This window comes from Platichthys flesus, chromosome 12 (assembly GCF_949316205.1).
Source record: "Platichthys flesus chromosome 12, fPlaFle2.1, whole genome shotgun sequence".
NCBI lineage: Eukaryota > Metazoa > Chordata > Actinopteri > Pleuronectiformes > Pleuronectidae > Platichthys > Platichthys flesus.
In genome coordinates this window covers 14,652,797-14,674,529 of record NC_084956.1, presented here as the reverse complement: position 1 = coordinate 14,674,529, position 21,733 = coordinate 14,652,797, and the positions used below count along the sequence as shown (strand labels likewise).

The window sequence follows — 21,733 nt, the reverse complement described above, 5'->3', positions numbered from 1 at the left end:
TAGGGAACGCATAGATGTAGAAGAACATAGAAGCTGCACAACGAAGACTCTACGAAGATCCCGTTCATGGCCCAGAAGGGCGAGTCGCCTCTCTATGTGGTCGCCCGCTAGGTACGTCACGAAGATAACCCTCGGCTGGCAGACTGACTGGTTGGGTAGCGCAGACTTGTCGAACCGGCTGACAGACGCAGCCGAGACAGCGGAGGATTGTCCGTCATCACGAACAGTTACACGGCCTCACCGACTCTCTCGGATTCAGTACTGTGTTTCGCAGATGCTAGTCTGAAGCGGGAATTCGGCCGCCGGGCGTTAGACCACCTCTACCTGTTACTTTGCCCACCCGTGTTGCTACATCGAGGGGCTAACTTGGCTAACTTCAACGAAACTAGTGAGTGCTAGCTCACATTAGCTATTTGTAACAGTTTCTGCTGCTGCTGCGTATCATAGCAAGGTAAGTTGTTATACTCGCTTACATAAACGCCCTTGCTTTCGTTTGTTTTCGCCACAGACGTGTTTTGTTTTTTCTCGACAGTCGTAGCAGCTAAATGCGAAACAAACTGTGCGCTACTTCATTCACTGTAGCTGTCAGAACAAGCAGTAAACACATCCCGTTAGCATTAGCGCCAGGCTAACTGAGCTCCAGTGAGGTCATCAAGCAAGTGAGACCGAATAAACGAAGATGCTTGTCGGTTGTGAGGACTGTAGCTTTACATTAAAGTAGATGGCTGTGTCATTCATGACTTATTTATTATTTGCCACCCTCGAGCCCAAAGATTAAGGTCGCCTGTTCTCATCCGGGGATGTTAGGCTAGGTTCAACTGATCATATTCTTTTGTTCCGTATGAGATTAACAATACATTTTTAATGAATAATTTTGAGAACTCCTTGGACCACCGCACTATATGACACCCTGTGGATGGGATACGATACTAGGAGCGGTGTGAGACAATGCAGCTGCAGTGTCTGCCCATCTGTCTGTAAGGCTCCGTACAGCATGTCTCTACTCTACATACACAGTGGAGGATCAGTAATTCCTCACATATCTCAGCTATCTATGTAGAGCTGGTGGTTGAGCAAGGCTGTGTTTGGAGAATCTCTGTAGTGTAACAGGTTTATGTTGCTGCATTCACTGACTTGGGTATCACCGGGCAGCCTTTAAAGGGATAAACTTTTTTTTTTTGCATCAGATATAAATAGATTGAGAATGATCACACTGACACCTTTGCTCATACCGATTACATCCCAGATTAAGACTTGACTCCTCACTTAAACCTGAGGGTATTGCCTTCTCTCCTTCATGTATGTTTTTTTTATGTTTACTAGTCTGAAAACAATGGGTAACTATTTGATTATTTGATCCATAATTACATCTGTTACTGTGTAAAAGGATGATTTATGCCCATCACCAGTTGAATGTAAACGGACAGCCTTTTATTACCTGATCAGTTTGACACCCTGTGTTCATCTAGAATTTGAAAAGGTGAAACAGTGACACAGATAATAGAGATTAACTCCCCACATTAAACTAAGCCTCATGTACATAGGACTGTAACCACACAGTGTATGCTATGCTATTATTGCTTATTATAACATTTAACTGCAAGTGATTGTGGTCTGTTTGACTCAAATCAGTTCAGGCTTCCCCTGAAAAGATGAGATGCAACAGACACGTTATCCTTTTCAAGGTACATTTAAAATACGATCGTGAGATTACTTAATAGAGATAATATAATTTGTTCCATTTCTTACACAATAATGGATACGTTTCTATGCTATGTGCTGTTTTCCTCTATTCAATGTAATAATTTGTTGTCATACAGACAACTTAATTGGAATTTGTCTCATCTTAACCTTTGTATGATTACTCCTCTATTCTCTATTATTCAAGTTATATTTGAATGAATCTATGTCAACAGTAAACAATACTTACTTAATTATATTTAAGTGGACCTTAGGTACCCTAACCTACCCTGGAAGTTGTTAATAGTAATACAATAAATAAATTGATTTAATTATGTTTGAGATCCAACATTTATAATTTTTCTTTGGATTCCTTGTCTTCGTATTATGTGTTGTCTTAAATTGATATGCATGTTGTGACATGATTATGAAAGTGAACTCTGACATCATCACAATCTGTGATCGTCAACACTCAGCCACAGGGAGGCTGTCAATGATTTACATGCTAATACCAACAAGGCTAATATGTCAAATCACAGTTACTAGCCAGCAGCATTGCAGGAGCCAAGTCAAAAGTTCTTGTGAAGCAAAACACACACACGAGTAGTAGTTTATTAAGTTTATAGGTTATACGTTTTATCTTGTACTGTAGATGTGTGAATGACTTGTGAATAGAAACTGCACCAGGTGCTGGTTTTGAGTTACAAATAGTCTATGCAGGAAGTGAACGTCCTTGGAGAAAAGTGTTGAGCAATATACATTTAATTTAGTCTTGGCTCCTCTAGTGTGTCCCTCCCTTGTTAAATTCTGGTTTTATTTAGTTGTGCAAGCAAGGTTATCAGACAGTTGGTGTTGCTTGACTGCTGCAAACCTAATTCAGAACCCTCGATTAGTATTAGACAACACCGGTTTAAATATTTCACTTTGTAGATATAAATATTTTGACTCATGTACGTATGGAAAACACATTTTTAATGCACAAGGTCATTAATATCTGTGCTGTAAATGGAAAACCAAAGTGCTCTAAAGTTTCAAGGTGGGGGTACACTTACGGTAAAAAGGCATCAGTATAAAATAAACATGCAGCTGCCTGAGGTAAACTGAATGATGCACTGTTGTCTGAGTTTTTTTCAGTTTATTTGTTCCTGGTAGATGTTTCGCTTTGGTCTTGTTTCTCTTAACTAAAACAATAGGACATATGTAATGATAATCCCTCACAAACCACATTGTTTTGACTGCTTAAACTGAAGAGCAAATGCGAGCTCTCTAGTGAGTTTCTATCAGCCAGGCATGGTGGTTTCTCCCTCACAGCAAATGCATGCTATGGCAGGCTCTCGGGTAAATGCCATCAAAGACTACAAAGGAGTAGAAGACTGCAAGCAAACCCTGATGTAAAAAATTGATGATTCCAAATATGTTTAAGAATCTGCTTTGCACTCAGTATTAGTGTGTTGGTGACAAAGACAAATGTACACTTAACTTTGTTACATGGCACTTTAAACTGAGACAAATGGCGAGGAAATCAATTTTGTTATTATCCTCAAAAACATGCAGAGATGAAGAGTTTGAATTGTAGTGCTGTTGCATTATATTATCAGGTTGTGTGGTTGAAACCAACCACTGTAGATCACAACAAATACAAATGATTGTATAGATACATGTCCTACATATTTTAAGTTATCATGCCACTCAAGAGAAATCTGAATCAGAATTCTTTTTATTGCCATGTATATTTGCACATACAGGAAATTGCCTATACAGTTATTTACCTCACTATTCCTTAAAAAAGCATCTATAACTCACAAGAAATATTAAGTTGTTCTTGACTTGAAGTGTGCTTAACTCCCCCTTAAGATATTGGTGTTGAATCCTAAATAGCTGGAACTGTGTCAATGGATCCAGGACGTGCAGCAGTGTTGCTGAAGTGGCGGGTGTGAGTTGTGTCCTTCTTGGGTTGAGACCGGTCCATTTGAACTCTGTGTTCTCTATCGGCTTATTGTTCAGCGCTGGCTGCGTCCCTCTCCACTGATGTCACAGCATTCCAGGGAGCGGATAAATGAGTTAGTGTTGGGGCAGATGAGCAGCATCGTGAATGCTGCTGCTAATAGTGGGTCAAAGGGCACGAGTATTGCAGTGCAACTGCAAACACACTCCAGCCCTCTCTGTAACAGCTACACACACTCTCCAAACCCCTTGTTGATCAGAATGCGTCAATATTTTATGAGATAAAGAAGGTGCTTTAGTTTTCAGAGGTTGTTTTGTCTCAACATCTTATAACATCTTTATAACACGTTTAGGCCTATGTGGAAGTATATGCTCTTTTTGATTGTTATTCTAGTTTCTCTCATGATTTGAACCTCCGTTGAGGATGTCACAACTGGCTTTGATGCGATGACTGCTGTTTTTTTTCAAACAACTTGTGCCCTGCCTGTCATCTTTGTTTACTGTATGTATGAATGCTGACCTTGGTGTCAGGATGACTTGCCACAATGTTGCACATAACTTTTGATGTGTGCTCGGGCAGGAGAATGGACTGTCTAGCCTTACCCAGGATGGTAAAGATACATGTCTCATATGACTCATTATCCCTCATACACTATTCATGTTTTGTCAGTGTTGTCCATCAATACGCTTAAGGTAGATTGTTAAGTCTGCTGTTTCTTGTTTCTTATTGAATTATGAAGATACCCAATGTGAGAAATTTCAATAATATGTAAAATATTAGTTATTAATACAAAGTCTGACACTGCAGTTAGAAACCGAAACATCAGCTTGACTTATTAATCCATTTGTGCAACTCAGCATTCCCGCTACATGTTTAAGCTGTTAATGCATTATCTGGTTTCCCTTGAATTCAGAGTAAAGTTAACTACAGTGGTTGGACATGTGGTCAGAAGCAGCAGCAAAGCATGTGACTAATGACGAGACAGAAGCCTCAGCAGGAAGGGAAGGCAAATTCATATCTCAAGCTGTTTACCTCTTCTCTGCATTTCTGTCCATGAGCTGAAGAATGGTCCATGATAGACCCATACATAAGATGAGTGTAATAGTCAGCTTACTTGGTGATCTAACACTTTTGCCTCTTTTCAGGTTGTCAACATGCTGCAGTGAGTGATGCATCAAGTGTTGATATTGATAATGGCCATCTGGGGGGTTCAAGGATGCTCCAAGTCGGAGAGCTGCCCCACGCCACAGCCCAATTCCACCAGGGACTACTGTTACTCAGCCCGAATTTCCAGCACAGTACTCGTGGGCTTGCCTTTTGGAGGGGTACCAACTGTCCTCGCACTTGATTTTATGTGCTTCTTGGTGAGTACCTTTGTCCATTAAGTGAAGTGCCCAGTTACAACAGACGATGAGCGTAGCTTTCCAATAGAGCCTGGCCTTTTTGTTAGTTTGCCTCATGTGTGTCATACGGGTTTCATATCAACATCTGAGCAATGACTTAAATGTAAATAAAAACAACTTTTGTATCGATGTAGATTTTGTTCAGTATGTTTTTGTAATGTAAATAAAGGAACTAGAGGTGCTGACAGCCGCTGTTCATTTTGTTCTTCTAGGTGCTGCTGTTTGTGTTCTCCTTCTTGAGAAAAGTAGCATGGGATTATGGGCGCCTCGCTTTGGTGACCGACACTGAAAGGTAATCAGAGTTCACAAATCCACACCTTGGTGTTAAGCATCATGCATTGAAAGCAATGATATTATTTATATATACACATTATGGTTGACATGTTATATGTAAACATCACATTGTAATATGTTCTTAATACACTGCAGTGGTTGATGGTTGATCCAAAAATAATTTTTGCAGCTAGAATAATCGATTTGAACAAATGTATAACTATACAGTTGACCCAAATTTTACTCAAGAAGTTGCAGTAGTGCAAAGAAATCCATCTTGGTGTGACCAGTTAAGATTAGTTAAACACAGTTGATGGAGAAAAAAGACATTGCCATGGGTTTGGCAGCACTTTTTAAAGAGCCAGTGTAAAAGGCAGCAAGTCATGAGCCTGTTCTAAACACAGCCACTGTTGGACATTGATGTGATTTGCTTACAGTTCAAGGGTGTATAGTTCACTTTGTTTTCTGACAGAAGCAGACATCACATGGATGGGACACCAGACAGGAAGTCGCCATAAGCAGTTTTCCTTTTATGTCAAAGTTGCTGGCAATTTTCATGCTTTGTTACATGTTTAACAGACAGCTGTTTGAACAAGCCTGAAATGGAGGGAGAAACTCATGATTATTAAATATTAAGAATTTTCAAAACCCCCACTGTCATTGCATCTAAGCCACATGGACAGAAGTTCCCCTTTATAAATTAATGACATCCTTCCCCTGAGGATAATAAGAGTTTGATGGCATGTCGCAAGAGTGATAATAAAAATGGAGAATAGATGTGGAAGCGGCTAATGAGTCACTGGACCCGTCAACATGGGCTGATACCATTGCTCCTTTTAAACCACTGTATCATGAGATGAAACACAAGGACTGATGAAAAGGGAGAGAGATCAGATATCACTACAGGCCCATTTGACTGTGAATGCTGGAAAGTGCATGACACATTGCTCCATCACCTACATCCCCCTGCTGTGTTTGTGTGATGTTGCAGATACACTATTTTTTCAGCTGCATGTGAGCCGAGAATTGGGTTGCAGCATGGTGGGAGGATGGGAGGGGGGTGGCAGCATGAGACACTTTTGTATCCGACAGGAAATGTAGTTTATTGTCTCATGGCTCTGCTAACTTAAGGTCATTGTCTGGCTCTTCAATTTTAGTAAAGCCTGTAAAGTAAAAGATGCCTTAAGTGAAAATGTGGGCAAGCATCAGAAAGATGGGATATAAATTAAACAAATATAAGTTTATTGTTCAGGCTTCATTAAAGAGTAAAAGGCATATTGTCAAATTGCAGGCCATTTCTTTATATCTGTGTATACAAGGATGAACCTTTATTGATATTCCACTGGTGTAATATGTATATCCGTACTGGCCAAAAGGGCCATTATCCCTTAACTGAGCTGAATGGCTTTGTGTTGCTTTTCATTTTAGACGAATGGATCAGCGGTACAGTCGCCTGGATGAACGGGAATAGTATGTTATTTCTCCGTACAGTAGACTTCCTCTGTCCTTTCCTCTTTCTCTAGATAACCTTATAACCCTCATACTGTCCAGGCTGCTGTGGGTTTCAATCTGTTTGTCACTCTTAATGGTTTCGCTTTTTTCTTCCTTCTTCAGGTGTCTTGTCAGTGCCCGGCTACTAATCATTCTCCCTCTCCTTGTCATTCTTGTTCTTCTCTTGTCATGTGTCCCTGTCCTCTCTCGCCATTCTAATCAGATCTTGTTTGCTAATCTGTGTATTGACCTCTTTATGAAGCATGGACTTCCTCTGTGTGAGCGCATTGCATGAGCCGCACAGACAAGATGCTTACAGGGAGAGGTAATTCTTCACTGATCTGTGGTTGTTCATAGACAGGCCCTAACATGGTGCACCTACAGTACATCCACCCTCGTGTAGTTCAGGAATGTAGGAGAGGAGAATTGACTGTGGATTATAGCCACAGGCTCTCTCCCCTCTTCTTTATAGATCTATGTGATGTCATCCTTACATGTTGTACTCACTACACTGAACCAGTGCTGGAAATTCAGCAGAGCCTGGCTAATCTTCATATTTTTCAGCTATGTATAAATTGAACTGACTTGACCTTCCTTAGGGAGTGTTATCAACATGGAATACAGTAAATAATAAGGGTCATCATATGATCTGTCAAAGAGAAGCTGTGGCTCTGCTAGAAAAATTCCATACATCTGCCTCTTGATAATCACTGTGTTGTTTTCTTGGTGAATACTCTTTTGTGTAGAGCTATGTCTTTTTAATTACAACCTTTCCTCTGGTGGTAATGGTGAATTCAACCTCTAGTAAGCACTTAATAATGCATGAAATGTGGCTGTAGAGAATCTCCCTGTAGTTAACTGGTTTACCAACCAAAATCCTGTGTGGATCCCACTGGATGACTCTCCTCAGTCCATTTCAGGGCGTGTGTTTGGGTGTTTTACTGTTCTCTCAACTTTTCCATACTGATGGTAATCCCACTCTCCCAAAGTTGTGAACAACTAATATCCCTCGTAGTTCATTCTGATGTTGGTTAGTTGTGTAACATCAGACAAACACTGTGTTGTGTTGTCTGTATACAGTATGGCCTCTGCGATGACATCAGAGACATCTGAACGCTATGAACGCCTCACGTCAGTTTCCAGCTCTGTGGACATTGATCAGAAAGACCTTGTAAATATGCCATTTCTTATAGAATAAATGTATTCAATCATATAAACACTATATGTTACATGAAAGCTGTTACAACACCTTTAGTTCACTGCTGTCGTCTCTCTTAGGGTTTCTGCTCCTGGCTAACTGCTATCTTCCGCATCAAGTGAGTCTACCTACCAACAGAAAATTGGAAATAAGAGAAATTCGAGTATCATTGATTTAAAATGGATTGTCTGCTTTGAATGGAACTTAGGTTGCTGATTATATTTGTGTGTTCTCTCTGTAGGGATGAGGAGATACGGGAAAAGTGTGGGGAGGATGCTGTGTATTATTTGTCCTTTCAGCGCCACATTATTGGCCTACTGGTCGTAGTGGGCGTGCTCTCTGTGGGCATCATCTTGCCCGTTAATTTCTCTGGAAATCTACTTGGTGAGTTTATTGATATAGTTTAGATTTTCTATTAATCTTGTTTGACAAGTTTGCATTGACTTCTATTTAAAACTTCATTTTTTTTGTGAAGTCATTCGGAAGTTACTCTACCAGTTTAAATCTTGTCCCAAATTCTTTGCTGTATTAAATGCAGTGTAATACCATATTGTGAATAATATTTGTAATATTGTTTTACAGAAAACAACGCCTATAGTTTTGGGCGAACCACTATAGCAAATTTGGATGCCAAGTGAGTAGTACTTATACCCTCACTTAATTTAGCCTATACTCAGCTTTACAGCATTATGTTGCCCTGTTGTTTTTAACCATGTCACTAAATCCCTTTTACCCTTTATTTCCAAAGTAATACACTACTGTGGCTGCATACCACCTTTGCATTCCTCTACCTGTTACTGACAGTGTACAGCATGAGACGGCACACCTCCAAGATGCACTACAAGGAGGATGACCTGGTCAGTGGCATACTTTCAGAAAATCCTCTCTTTTCCCACATACGTCTGAATGTTGTTGCTAATTACTTTCCTTTGTTTCCGTGCAGGTGAAACGCACCTTATTTGTCAATGGAATCTCCAAATATGCAGAGGAGAGTGAGATAAAGCAGCACTTTGAGTAAGCTCACCTCAAGACCTCTCTCGCTGCTGTCTTGCTTCCACGGATATTATACCACTATAAATCTGTCCACTATAAATCTGTCCATTTGTCAAAGTGGTCCATCATCATGGGTTAAAGCTGTGCAGTAACTGTAATAGGATGTATTAGAGCCGTGCCTTTCCCTGTTAGGAACAGTTGTTTTGTCCTCACCCTTATGGCCAGGATCAGACAATGACTGGCCTATATGTGTAATTGTCCATAATAGAAGCCAGATGAGCAGGATTATGCAAGTCATGTGTCAAGACAGGAGGGGGTGTTTGCTCAACTCCTACTCAGCCAAATTGTATTAACAAAAATGTTATATTTGCTCCTACACGTTTTAGTACATACAAATACACCATCAAACACCCCCCCACCCTTCCTAAAACCTTGTAGTGATAGCCTGTTACAATTTGTGGCGATGTTATAATTTGGTTTCACATGAGAGATGTAAAGACACAGATCTTGTTATTAGGAATGCGTAATTAATGCTTACTGTGTACATTTGTGATTCTGTAAATGTGTCCACTCTCTCACTTTCTCTCCTTCTGTATGTCTTTCATAGGCAAGCATATGAAAATTGTGTCGTATTGGAAGCTCGAATCTGTTACAATGTGGCCAGACTGATGAATCTCAACTCTGATCGGTAAAACATTTTTAACTGGGAGTGTGCGAGTTTTATATCTTTTTTTAAATAATTTCTTATTTGCTCACATATTAAAATTTTGTGTATACAGAAAGAAGGCAGAGCGCAACAAGAAGTTCTTCATCGACCTAATGGAAAAAGAGAACATAATCACCATGGTCAACCCAAAGCCCTGTGGCCACCTTTGCTGTTGCATCATCAAAGGCTGTGAGCAGGTCAGACTAACATGTTGCAGGTTTATCTCAAAATAACACACTCCTTAAACTCGTTTTCATTTCATTGAAAGATAAAAACATTTATTTAATTTTAGATTTGTGAAAATGCTATGTCACGTCATCTGGTATTTTAACCCCTCAATAATCAAAGTCATCCTATGCAATCCCTCTACCATAGTCATGCCATCACGCTGAGTGAAAAATGATATTATAATACATGATGATTTGGTTTTATTTTCTGATTCAATTGAGCATCAACAAAGAATTTCTTTTGTCATCATTTTCAATGCCAGAAAAGTTCTGTCCAACACAGAATCGCACTATGTGTTGGATCAGTCACCCCCAAGATGTGACAAAAAATAGATAATAAGAATTAATAAAACATTTTAAACTAAACAAATTGGAGCAAATTATGAAATAATATGAGGAATATACAACTAGAGGGGGCAAGGGGGCAGAGTAAATCATATCCATACACAACTATATATTACTTCTTTCATAGTGTGTTTGACCTTTTTATACATTTGTTAAATGGAGACATTTTGATGCACTCCACATTTGCATTGACTTCTGATGGTTATGATATTATGAACCATAAGTTCAGTAAGCTTGTTGTACAACATGACTGATTGAAAAATGTAATTACTGCTGCAATTTCACATTATTGAACTTGTGTTCTGCCCTCTGTTTAACTAGCCTTTTATTGTTGACCCGCAAATACTTATATCATATAAATTATCACCAAATTAACTAATTTCTATAAAGTTATCAAGTTATTCCAGAGGCCTTCAAGTATTACAGATGTTAATCTACTTAAGGTATGTTATTATTTACATTCTGTAATTGTATTGTCTTAACTTAAGCTATTACATATAAAGCTGAAAATTAAAGGTTGACATTTACTGTATATTGTATATTAATAGCCTGTCTTCTTGTTTCCAGTGTATTAACTGAGCTTCATCATTTGTGTATTGGCAACTAGGATTAAAGTAAGAAAACAAACACAAACATCATAGACTCTTGACTGTATTCTTGTGTCCTTGGCAGGAAGAGGCAGTGAGTTACTACACCAAGTTGGAGGGACAACTAAAAGAAGACTACAGGAAGGAGAGAGAGAAGGTCAACAGGAAACCTTTAGGAATGGCCTTCGTCACTTTTCAGAATGAGTCCATAACTGCCATGTAAGTACATTTGAGCATGTTGAAATAATGGAATGTGTACCTATGGATATTGTTTTTGAATTACATTGCTCTTGTCCCTCCTCCACATCTATGTTTTCAGTATTTCGAAGGACTTTAATGCTTGCAAGTGTCAGGGCTGTCACTGTCGTCAGGAGCCCAAGACCTCTCTGTTCAGTGGCAAGCTACACACACACAACTGGACTGTCGGCTATGCCCCAGATCCACAGAATGTCTACTGGTAAGAACACTTTCAAGTCTCATATTCTTTCATTTATCCATATATCATAATTATAGTGACCATTATCACGGTATTGTTAAAATGTGCTGAAAATTTTCATAATGCCCCTGATACACAGTGATGTTATTTCATTCATGTTATAATTACTAATTTCTAGTGCAGTGCCCGTTCTAAACCTGCCAGTTTTCAAATGGGCCGTATGTCTGTGGGAATGCTGATTGCAGTTTTTTTTTTTCTGAAATTGTAAAGTGAAGTATAATTGAGCCACGGCGAAAAAAGACCGGACAAAGTTTATTCAAAGTTTGGTGAGGCTGGACTCAGTACCCAGAACCCTGAACTGGAAAATGAGTTGTCCGTGTTGTGAATGCATCAGTTGTCCTGATCGACAGTGTCATTTATTTTAAATGATTACTGTATCTGGAAGACTTTTGATAACTTTGTTTGATGCTGTAGTTTAGTTTTTCGAAGCTCCCTAATCAAATGATAATAATGAAAAGTTCATTCCTAAATTCTGTACTATGCTCTCACTATAATTGAACTTCATTTTACTTTGAAAAGATTTCCGCTCACCAGATAAAAAAGTGTCTTTTGAGCTGCAGTATCAGTTTACAGGACAGCTGTGTCCATAAAGGCAGGTCACCACCCAGCGTCGATCTAACCTCCACATAACCTTTATCCCACAGGGAGCATCTGTCAGTGGGAGGATTCCCCTGGTGGATCCGCTTCTTCATCATCAACTGTGTCCTCTTCCTCCTCTTGTTCTTCCTCACCACCCCGGCCATCATCATCTCCACGATGGACAAGTTCAATGTGACCAAACCAGTGGAGTACCTAAATGTGAGCTCAGTTTAACCATCTTTGTCATCACTCTACTGAAAAATTGCCATCACCTGTCTGCATGCTGTTACAGATGCAAAGGAATTAAGCCCTCTGTGTCTTCACATAACATGCCTGTTTCTTTCTGATCTGTCCTCCAGAATCCAATCGTCACCCAGTTCTTCCCCACCCTCCTCCTGTGGTCCTTCTCTGCCTTACTTCCTACTATTGTCTACTACTCTGCCTTCTTTGAAGCACATTGGACCCGGTATGAGTCACATTTTCTGCAGTCAATACTTATTTTGTAATTGTTTCCATTTGACCTTTAAGCTGGTTGTGTGTGTTCTTGATCTCTAAATGTTTCATTTGGCCTTGTAGCTCAGGAGAGAACAGGACAACAATGCATAAATGCTACTCTTTCTTGATCTTCATGGTCCTGTTGCTGCCCTCCCTAGGACTCAGCAGGTATAGCATGTTTTTAATACATTTCCTTCAGTGCAATTGAATGTTTAATTTGCACATGAATAACCTTGTCAGCATAAATAGTTATAATTCCTTTCTTTCTTCGTATCTTTCAGTTTGGATGTTTTCTTCCGCTGGCTTTTTGACAAAAGCTTCTTGGCAGATGCTGCAGTGAGATTTGAGTAAGTGGAATAATTTTATGGCTGTTTGAATTTAAACATACAAAAGCAGAACAGGATGAAATCTTTTTAACAGTTTATTTATTCACTATAACTAGTGGAAACTAATATATTGTAGAAAAATCATTATTAATTCCTTCAAGGAAGTCATGTTTTTACCCCTTTCCACTTGTTTGTTGCTTTGTATGTATGTCTGTTTGATTAGATAAAAGCGACTAAAAGGATTTTTATGAAACGTGATTGAAGGATATGGTCAGGGAATAACCTATATAGCATTAGAGATTTGCATAAAGGGGAAGATCCTGGAATTTTTTTCTTCTTTCTATAACATTGTGAGATTTGGTATTCCATTGAATGATTCATAAATGTTGACGAGACACATTTAGGAACCTGATATCTATGAGTGTAGGATATTTGGTGCAGCTTAATTGAATTTAAGGGAATTGTTGGGCCTTGGTGGAGGTATGTACTCTACTAAGTAGATATTTAATTCAGTCATTTAGAAATAAGATCAAGTCTCACTTAGTTTATATAATTAACTTGAATTTAAATTCTGTTACGCACTAATGTATTTTTAAACTTAAGCATGAGGCTTTTTTTCTCTTAAATGATACTTACCCATTTCTTTACTCTGTAGGTGTGTTTTCCTTCCTGACAATGGAGCCTTTTTTGTGAACTATGTCATCGCGTCCGCCTTCATTGGAAACGCTATGGACCTGCTGAGGATCCCGGGTCTGCTCATGTACATGATCCGGCTCTGCCTGGCCCGCTCTGCAGCTGAGCGACGGAACGTCAAAAGGGTTTGTTCCTTCCCTGGTTACCAGGCTTAAACCAGTTAATGGTCCATGTGAAATAAGCTGCTTTTAGACATGCACTGGACACCACCATCCTCGTCAGAGTGAGACGCTCCACAGTTTCTGCAAACTTAACCACCGGACCATCTTGTATAAATACCGTAGAAATCCAGGACAAGGCGATTTGTGAGCACAGCATGGGATCTCACCAGGTCGTGACGGAAAAATGGCTTAAGTTTAAGACTTTTTAGCTCAATATAAAAACATTTACTTTTAAACTGAACGGGGAAGTGAATGTGTCATTGTCCAGTGCACAAACAAGCCATATTAAAGGCTCAGTGTTTAGAATCTAGTGGTGAAGTTGCGTATTGCAGCTGAATATCCCTCACCTCACCTTTCTCATCCAATCATGATGGAGAACCTGTGGTAGCCTTCTGTTCTAAAAACTCAAAAGGTGATAAATTTGTCCAGTTTGGGCTAATCTGAAAAACATGTCTGCCTCCAGAGAGCGGACCAGCTCCTGATGTAAATGTAAAGGGCACACTCTAGGGTAAAGAAAACAACAATTTGTACAATTTAGATGATTATACATGAGTGAAAATATCTGCCAACAGATCCCTTTCAGCTAAATCTTACACACTGAACCTTTTAAGGGGCTAGAAATCGGAACCACGGAATTTAATGTCATATCATTTATTATAAATAATAATACAGTTTTATGATTATAGGTTAAAAATATGTTTATAATGTTGATTAACTGCCAACGATATTAAGATTTTTTGATTTAGAATTTTCATTACATTTCATTTAGCTAACGCTTTTATCCAAAGCGACTTACAATAAGTGCATTCAACTATGAGGGTACAAACCCAGAACAACAAGAATCAAGAAAGTAAGTTAATATCCTGTCATTGTGTCTCGGCAGCACCAAGCCTATGAGTTCCAGTTTGGGGCAGCTTATGCCTGGATGATGTGTATCTTCACTGTGGTTATGGCCTACAGCATCACCTGCCCAATCATTGTCCCTTTTGGTGAGTGCTACCATTTATTATCCCTGATAGTGCGCTCATGAAATGAGTGCAGAGGAAACTTACAGAGAACTGGCGGTGCACAGTGGCTCTGTGCTCAAGCTTATCAGCAGGCCTAATTGGATTACCTCTGCTGAATGTCTTGTCTTGTCTCCCTGTGCAGGACTGATGTACATGCTGCTAAAACACTTAGCAGACAGATACAACATGTACTACGCCTATCTGCCATCCAAACTGGACAAGAAGATCCATTCTGGAGCTGTCAACCAGGTGGTGGCTGCTCCTATTCTCTGTCTCTTTTGGCTTCTCTTCTTCTCCACTGTCCGCTCGGGTAAGAGGAGGACTCCATCTACTGGCCACTCGTGTCACAACACATGCACAGATTGGTTTACTGTTAACCATGTTAAACTAGTTTCCCTCTACTGTTATTCCCGCAGGATTCTCAGCTGCAACATCCATGTTCACATTCATAGTTTTGATCATCACAATCATCGTCTGCCTCTCTCATGTCTGCTTTGGACATTTTAAATATCTCAGTGCTCATAACTACAAGGTAACTAAAATAATTGCACCTTTTTCATAAAGATGTTTTCTGAATTGTTCATCCAAGTATTTGATACAAGCTTGATATTCAGCTGCTGATGTTAAATGTGTTTTTTATACCAGATTGACACCGAGGACATTGATGGAGTGGAGAATGGGCGTCCACCGTGCACCTCTGCTGCAAACAAGGCAGCGGTATGTACTCAGTCAGACATAATGCTAAAGATTTTAGAGGCCATCCCTTCAAACCTCCAAAACTGTGTATTTACATAATCCAAAATGTTTCCCTAAATGTTCAAACACAGAGAAATCCCCAAATGTATTCAATGCAACAAGTTGTTTAATTTTATTCCCCTTTTGTCATATCCGCTTTGCCTCTGTCATAGCTCGACTCTGCTATAACATCTGGGGAAAACAACGGATAACGAAGGAAAAACACACTTTTGGCCAGTTAGCCAGTCAGCTGCTGCTTCTCACCATAATCAAACTAGTTTTGTTATTATTGTGGATATGAAATGAAATTCATATTTTTTTTTTAAGTTATTTTAATCTTCACATATTTATGGGTACAGTTTCTTATTATTTTGAATGATTTATCAGTATAATAGAAAAAAGTGCAGGATGTGTTTAAACCCATGTAAAGAACCCTTTGCTGCCAAAGATAACTTATTCTGAGTTATGATCTAGCATTCGGACCTCAACATTTTTATTTGTTTTCATTTTCTCCCCCACAGCAAATGTACATTGCTCAGGTACTTCAAGACCCAAATTCAGAAGAGGCTGGTTCAGGAAGTGGTGACGACGGCCAGGGATCCTCGCAGGACGAGGAAATAATCAATGTGGAAAATGGCTTGAATGAGGACTTCCAGTCTGGTGAGGACAGCCTCATCGATAATGAAGTGAGGCACTGACGCTGCCTAGAACAGAAATAAAAAGACCGCCTGAGTTAACTTGAGGAGTGCACTGATCTTATGAACTAAACTAGGAACTGGACCAACAGTTCTCCAAAGCATCTCAACCTCCATCGAGGGACTTTACACTAACGTAAGCACACTGTCTACTGAGCATTACATGGATTGCTGCTCAAGGATATGTCCTCCACTGGGTCTCATCAAACGTCATCTTCTGTGGGAATGTACACTGACAGCGCATGGCCGATTTAGCTGAGGCCCGCCCTGAAACCGTGCACATAGACCCATGAAAGAAATAAACCAATGCACAGATGAAGAATGTTTTGCCTTGTCCGGTATAGGGTGTGATATTCTGTCTGTATTTCCTTAACAATATTGCACTTCAAAGAGAGGACCTGTCCTATACGAGGGAGTTTCACCAAGGTACCGTAGTACAGCATGCCTGGAGGGACTTTCCATAGTCCTTTGTGAGTATCTCTAAATGACTGTACCAGGTGCTTCCCCAGAAGAAGCAGCTCATGAGAGAGGAGCGTAAGAGAAATTTTCACACCAGCATAAAGCTTGGTCTGTGCAGAATGTCATGGTCTCAAAACATGTTCTTCCATTACTATGTCCAATTCTAAGCTTTCAACATCAATACTAACAGCTGCTTTGACCCTGTACAACTCTAAAACTTTGCATTTGTTAAACTACCTATTTTATTTGTATGAATGGGATTTTAAATGCTATCAAGATTGATACATCCCTACACTGAGGAAGAACAGAATTCAAATCACTACACTGGTAATTGTCTTTTTGACCTGCCCATCCCTGAGCCTCTTTCTGTACTGCTGTCGGACTGCTGCTACTGATGCTGCCCCCTGTAGGGGACAATCCTTGCATGGCTGCTGCAGGAGGACTGAAGGTCAAGATCCTGCTGATCCTTTTTGTGTTGCTCAGAGGATGGAGAGAGAGAGAGGCCATTTGTGTTTTTTTGGGGACAGTTTTAGATAAAACCCTTTGTCCTCGTTAAGACCTGGTATAACCATCCACTCCCAAGTGGACAGCTCTAACTTCTTCACATCTGGCATTGAACCCTGAATGCGTCTTGTGTGACCACTTGAGATCTGATTTCGCTTCTCCACTCTATATGCAAATAAACATAGATGTTATTTGTGATCACAAAGACATTATGTTGTTTTTAGTCTTTGTTAGGGTGTGTTTAGTTCTCTAATTGGTGCTGATCACTTGTGATTGGATCACTGAGGACATATGCTGTTACCAGGTCTGAACGGGGTCATTGTGACTAGTTCTCTTTATCTGTTGTAGCCACTGTTATCTTTTTCATGGATTGTTTTATTTTTTTCATAAGATTGGTTTAGATGGTGGTACCCACTGGAAATGCATACATGTTTTTTGTTAACAACAGTCTAATAGAAGTTCTCACCTTGTTTCAATAATGTAACGGTAAAATGTTGCTGCACCTTCAAACTGCAAAACTAGACTGTTTCTGTGTGCTTTGTCTTTTTTTTAGATTTACATTCTGGATAGAGAGATGACAAATGTTACCATTTGTCGTTCTTTCCAAAGGGCCGTTAAGTACAACAGATTTCTATTCTGTACATATTTACTTTCCCACTCAGCTCTTTGAACAATAAATCTGTATTTAATCAAGTTTGTGGACAATCAAGAATTTCTGTTTAACAATGACAACATGTAATGTTTCCTTTGTCCACTATCATGAAAAGTCACATTATAGAGCAAAGCATGTCAATTCAGTTCAATACTATGATGTTTTTGCTGTTACAGACTTAGCTCAGCTAATGATTGCAATCTTTGATAAATGCTGCTGTTTGACAGACATAACTTAGTTTGCTGACCTTGAACTTATGTTAGTATACGCATCCCCCAAAGAATCACACAAAGAATTTATTGGGCGAATAATTTTGCATTCTCACGCAATATGTTTTGTGTCCTCTCGCGCTACTTTTTTTTGTACAATACTTTAGCATTACCTCACAATAGTGTAGTCCTTTTGAGCCATGTGGCTCGCGGAAAGCAGCTTGGGCCAGACTTCCAGACATGTTCACTATAAAAACTCGCGCTACTTTTTTTTGTACAATACTTTAGCATTACCTCACAATAGTGTAGTCCTTTTGAGCCATGTGGCTCGCGGAAAGCAGCTTGGGCCAGACTTCCAGACATGTTCACTATAAAAAAATCCCCCACCCAACTTGTCCGACACCAAACGAATATCATTTAAAAAATGTTAATCTGAAGTGTACTTTGATTTATAAGTTTGGTCCATGTCCCATCTTCTAACACGGAGGAGATGAGGTACACTACAGCCTCTCACCAGGTGGGGATCGAGACTCTTTGCCTTCACTTTTGGGGAGCCCTCCATGTCGTCCATCTTTATGTACAGTCTATGTATCTACCCTGGTTAAAAACGCTATACGCCTCGTACTGATGTCCACAATCACTTTATTCTTTGAAGATATGGAACACCGTGAAAACTGCAACAACATAAAACACATTTCACATACATTATTTTCACGGACGTTTCTAATTCAATACACAATACTTACAGACAATATTATGAATAAGTACCGATTCGCCTGCTTAGCCAGTAGTAGATAGTCCTATCTCAACTCTTTCTGTCTCTTTCTCTCTCGACGTACTTGGGTCAGCAAAGTGCGTCACTTCCAGCCTCAGACTTCACTGACTATTTCCGGTGGCGTTTGACTTTGACCATTAATCATTTAGATTGACAGCAGAACCATGAACTAGACTCAATTTACTTTCCATCATTAACTTATTTAACGTAATAAAATAAACATAATAAATAACAAATCAAATGACAATTGTACTTGTACTTCCGGTGTTGTCACAATAACACATTGCCGTAGCCATAGCGACAGCTACAGTCTATCGTTGATATAGAAGCATAATAATGTCGCATCGCTTCAATTGATTCGTAGGCCTGCAGTTTGGGGGCACACTTTCTTTCTGGGATAACTCCCTTTGCAGTGTTGTGCATGAACGAACGCAAAAGAACGCGTTCATTGAACACGTTCACCTTTATGAGAACGATGAACTGAACGCAACTCAATGACAAATAATGAATTTGAACGGTGAACACGTTCATATTGTAGCGTCCTCGCGTACAGACGACAGGAAACTTTTCTCTTTATGTGTAACTTCATTAAAGTCCAGCGAACACGACGCACTTCTTGTTCGTAACTCCGACACTCCTATCATCCACCACTGTATTCTTCACTCATTCACCCTTGATATGCCAACTCATCAGCCAATGAGAGCCTGCCATCCCACAAAACCCTACAGCCATTGGCCTAGAATTGTCACATGCCCCACCCCTACCTGTTCACTAACGCTTTGGACATTTCAATACTTTATCCTCAGGAGAGACGCTGTCTAAATCGAATGCTTTCACCATGTACAGTGCCCGTAAAATGTCCGCAATGTAACCTAACCTAAACCAACTAACTCCACTTCGCACTACATTACACATCACTCATGGCACACATGCAGACCAATCAAGCAACGTTTTCCAAGTGTTTTCTTCTCTGGCCAGTGTCTCGGCTCCGAACCGTAGTTGGGAGCTCAGCTTTCTGGTCTGGGCCGGCCCTGGCAATGTTGGTGCCCTAGGCGAGATTAACAGTCATATAGCCGTATAGGTTCATCTATGACCCATGCAGCTTCCTTCTAACACGTTGTGTGGTTATTGGTCCAGTAGTTTATTACATAAACCTGTTGACTGACTAATCAGAGATGAAAACATAACCACCTTAGCAGAGGTAATAAAACCTCCACCCATTTATCAAGGAAATGTCACCAACATTAATAATTATTAGAATCACAACAGGAAATTTAAAGTAGAATGAAATGTTTCGAGAATATCTAAATAGTTGACGGGTAATTTTCTGTTGGTCGACGTATCAATTCATTTATTAAAAGCTAATTTCCCCCTGCTACTTAGTCTATAGGGTTTTTATATTGTGTTTTATTTACATTGTTTATATTTGTTTATTTTGGTCGTGCACTGATTGATGGTTGTACATCAAATTGCCCTCGAAGGATACTAAAGATTTTCTTTTATGGACAACTTTAGTTAATCACAAGCTGCACAAACCAAGCTAGAGCAGCAGAGGAACCCAGCAGCCAGCAGGGGGCAGCCTCAGGACATCACAGCAGTCTGTGATTCTTGTAAGGTGTTCAAAGGCAAGGTTGGAAAATGTACTGGGTTATTCTCTAACAATCATCCAGTATCTAAAAGGCAAAAATCTAAAAGTAACTTTTAAGTAAGGCTGTCAAATATATGTAGTAAAGTACAACATATTTTCTCTGAAGTTTTTATCAAAAATGACACGGTCACACACACATGGTAATTTGGCCGTCTTCTTTATGTGTTTAGTTCTTTACGGTATCCATCAGGCGGTGTGGCCTAGTTGGTAGAGCTTCCGTTCTCCAACAGGAAGGTCCAGGGTTAGAATCCCACTCTTTCTCATCTTTAATCCGGAAATATATTGAACTCTTAAAATTGGTAGCACTTCACTTATTAAGTGCAAAATATTCTACACTATGTCAATTTAACATAATTAAATATAAAAACAGGGGGAAAAATTTTATTGAAAAAAAAATAAACTGCACGGCGCAATTTCTGCGCAATACGCTTCTGCTCAGGATGTGCGCAATGGGCTCTTCTGCGCAGATGTATGCAGTAGACTTCTGCGCAGCATGTGTGCAGTGGGCTTCTGCGCAGATGTGCGCAGTAGGCTTCTCCGCAGATGTTCGCAATGGGCTTCTGCGCAGGATGTGCGCGCAGTTTTTTTATTTTTTTATTTAATTTAATTTAATTTTTAATTTTTTATATATATTTTTTATATTTAATTTTTCGTCATCATCATCATCATTTCTCCGTTCTGGTTCAGGGGTAAATGATGCTGGTCTTCACAGGAGATTATGTGTGTGTGTGGCAGCGGAGCCTTCCGGTTCTTCCCAGTGCGAGCAGCCCAAGTATTTAACATGGGCGAGGAAAGGAAGCGGACCGCTTTTCGCAGCGGTTCTACCTCCGGTGTGTCCCCGGGGTTAGAGGATGATGTGTGTGACGTTGATGTATTGTTTTACATTGCATGTGTCACGTCATGATAAATCAGTCTCCTGTGTCGCCTGTACCAGGAGCCGCCCCTGTCACTGGTTATATTGGCTCGCTGTCTGGCCGGTAACCAGCCGTCCGGACCGCTCCGTGAATAAGAGGGAGGAGATGTTTCTTTACTTGGAATGCGGCCACTTTATTTCTCGGATATACAGCAGGAGCAACAAGGGCATCACCTCTAGGTGGTCCGTCACTTCTCGTTATACACACACTTTTAGCGTCTTTACCCACAATACCCAGGTGCACTACACTACAAACTTTCCTTAAAGGGGCAGGCCATACCTGCAACACAACAGCCCTCAGATGGCAAGAGAAAGCAGAGAGGGATTTTAACACAGTCTGATAAAGATTCCGACAGAAAAGGCAAGGAGTAATGATGAATAAGGGTTTCTTTAACACATTAAGTCATTCATTCTCACTTTCCACCTTAAAACTATGACATGAACTGAACTAGTTCAGAATTTAAATGGTGAACTATGAACGTGAACTATTCATGTTTACTTGTATGAACTGAACTTTTAACTAGTTCATGGGTGTAAA

The 21,733-nt window shown here is 39.8% G+C and overlaps 1 protein-coding gene across 2 annotated transcripts; it reads left to right on the top strand.

The window, feature by feature from the left end:
* Nucleotides 1–98: 98 nt before the first annotated feature.
* LOC133966009 (CSC1-like protein 2) lies at nt 99–17,692 on the top strand. Of its 2 annotated transcripts, XM_062400682.1 has the most exons (24): nt 99–451; nt 4,771–4,989; nt 5,241–5,320; nt 6,730–6,771; nt 7,873–7,963; nt 8,071–8,108; nt 8,232–8,374; nt 8,573–8,624; nt 8,739–8,847; nt 8,934–9,004; nt 9,591–9,671; nt 9,763–9,886; nt 10,934–11,067; nt 11,168–11,305; nt 11,989–12,142; nt 12,283–12,389; nt 12,500–12,586; nt 12,700–12,765; nt 13,400–13,562; nt 14,482–14,587; nt 14,748–14,915; nt 15,022–15,137; nt 15,251–15,322; nt 15,862–17,692. In XM_062400682.1, exons 2-24 carry the CDS (start codon nt 4,795–4,797, stop codon nt 16,036–16,038), a joined length of 2,514 nt encoding a protein of 837 aa, XP_062256666.1. In that variant the 5' UTR covers nt 99–451; nt 4,771–4,794; the 3' UTR covers nt 16,039–17,692. The 2 variants fall into 2 exon arrangements, with proteins under 2 accessions (XP_062256666.1, XP_062256667.1); XM_062400683.1 differs by lacking the exon at nt 6,730–6,771.
* The last annotated feature ends 4,041 nt before the right edge of the window (nt 17,693–21,733 follow it).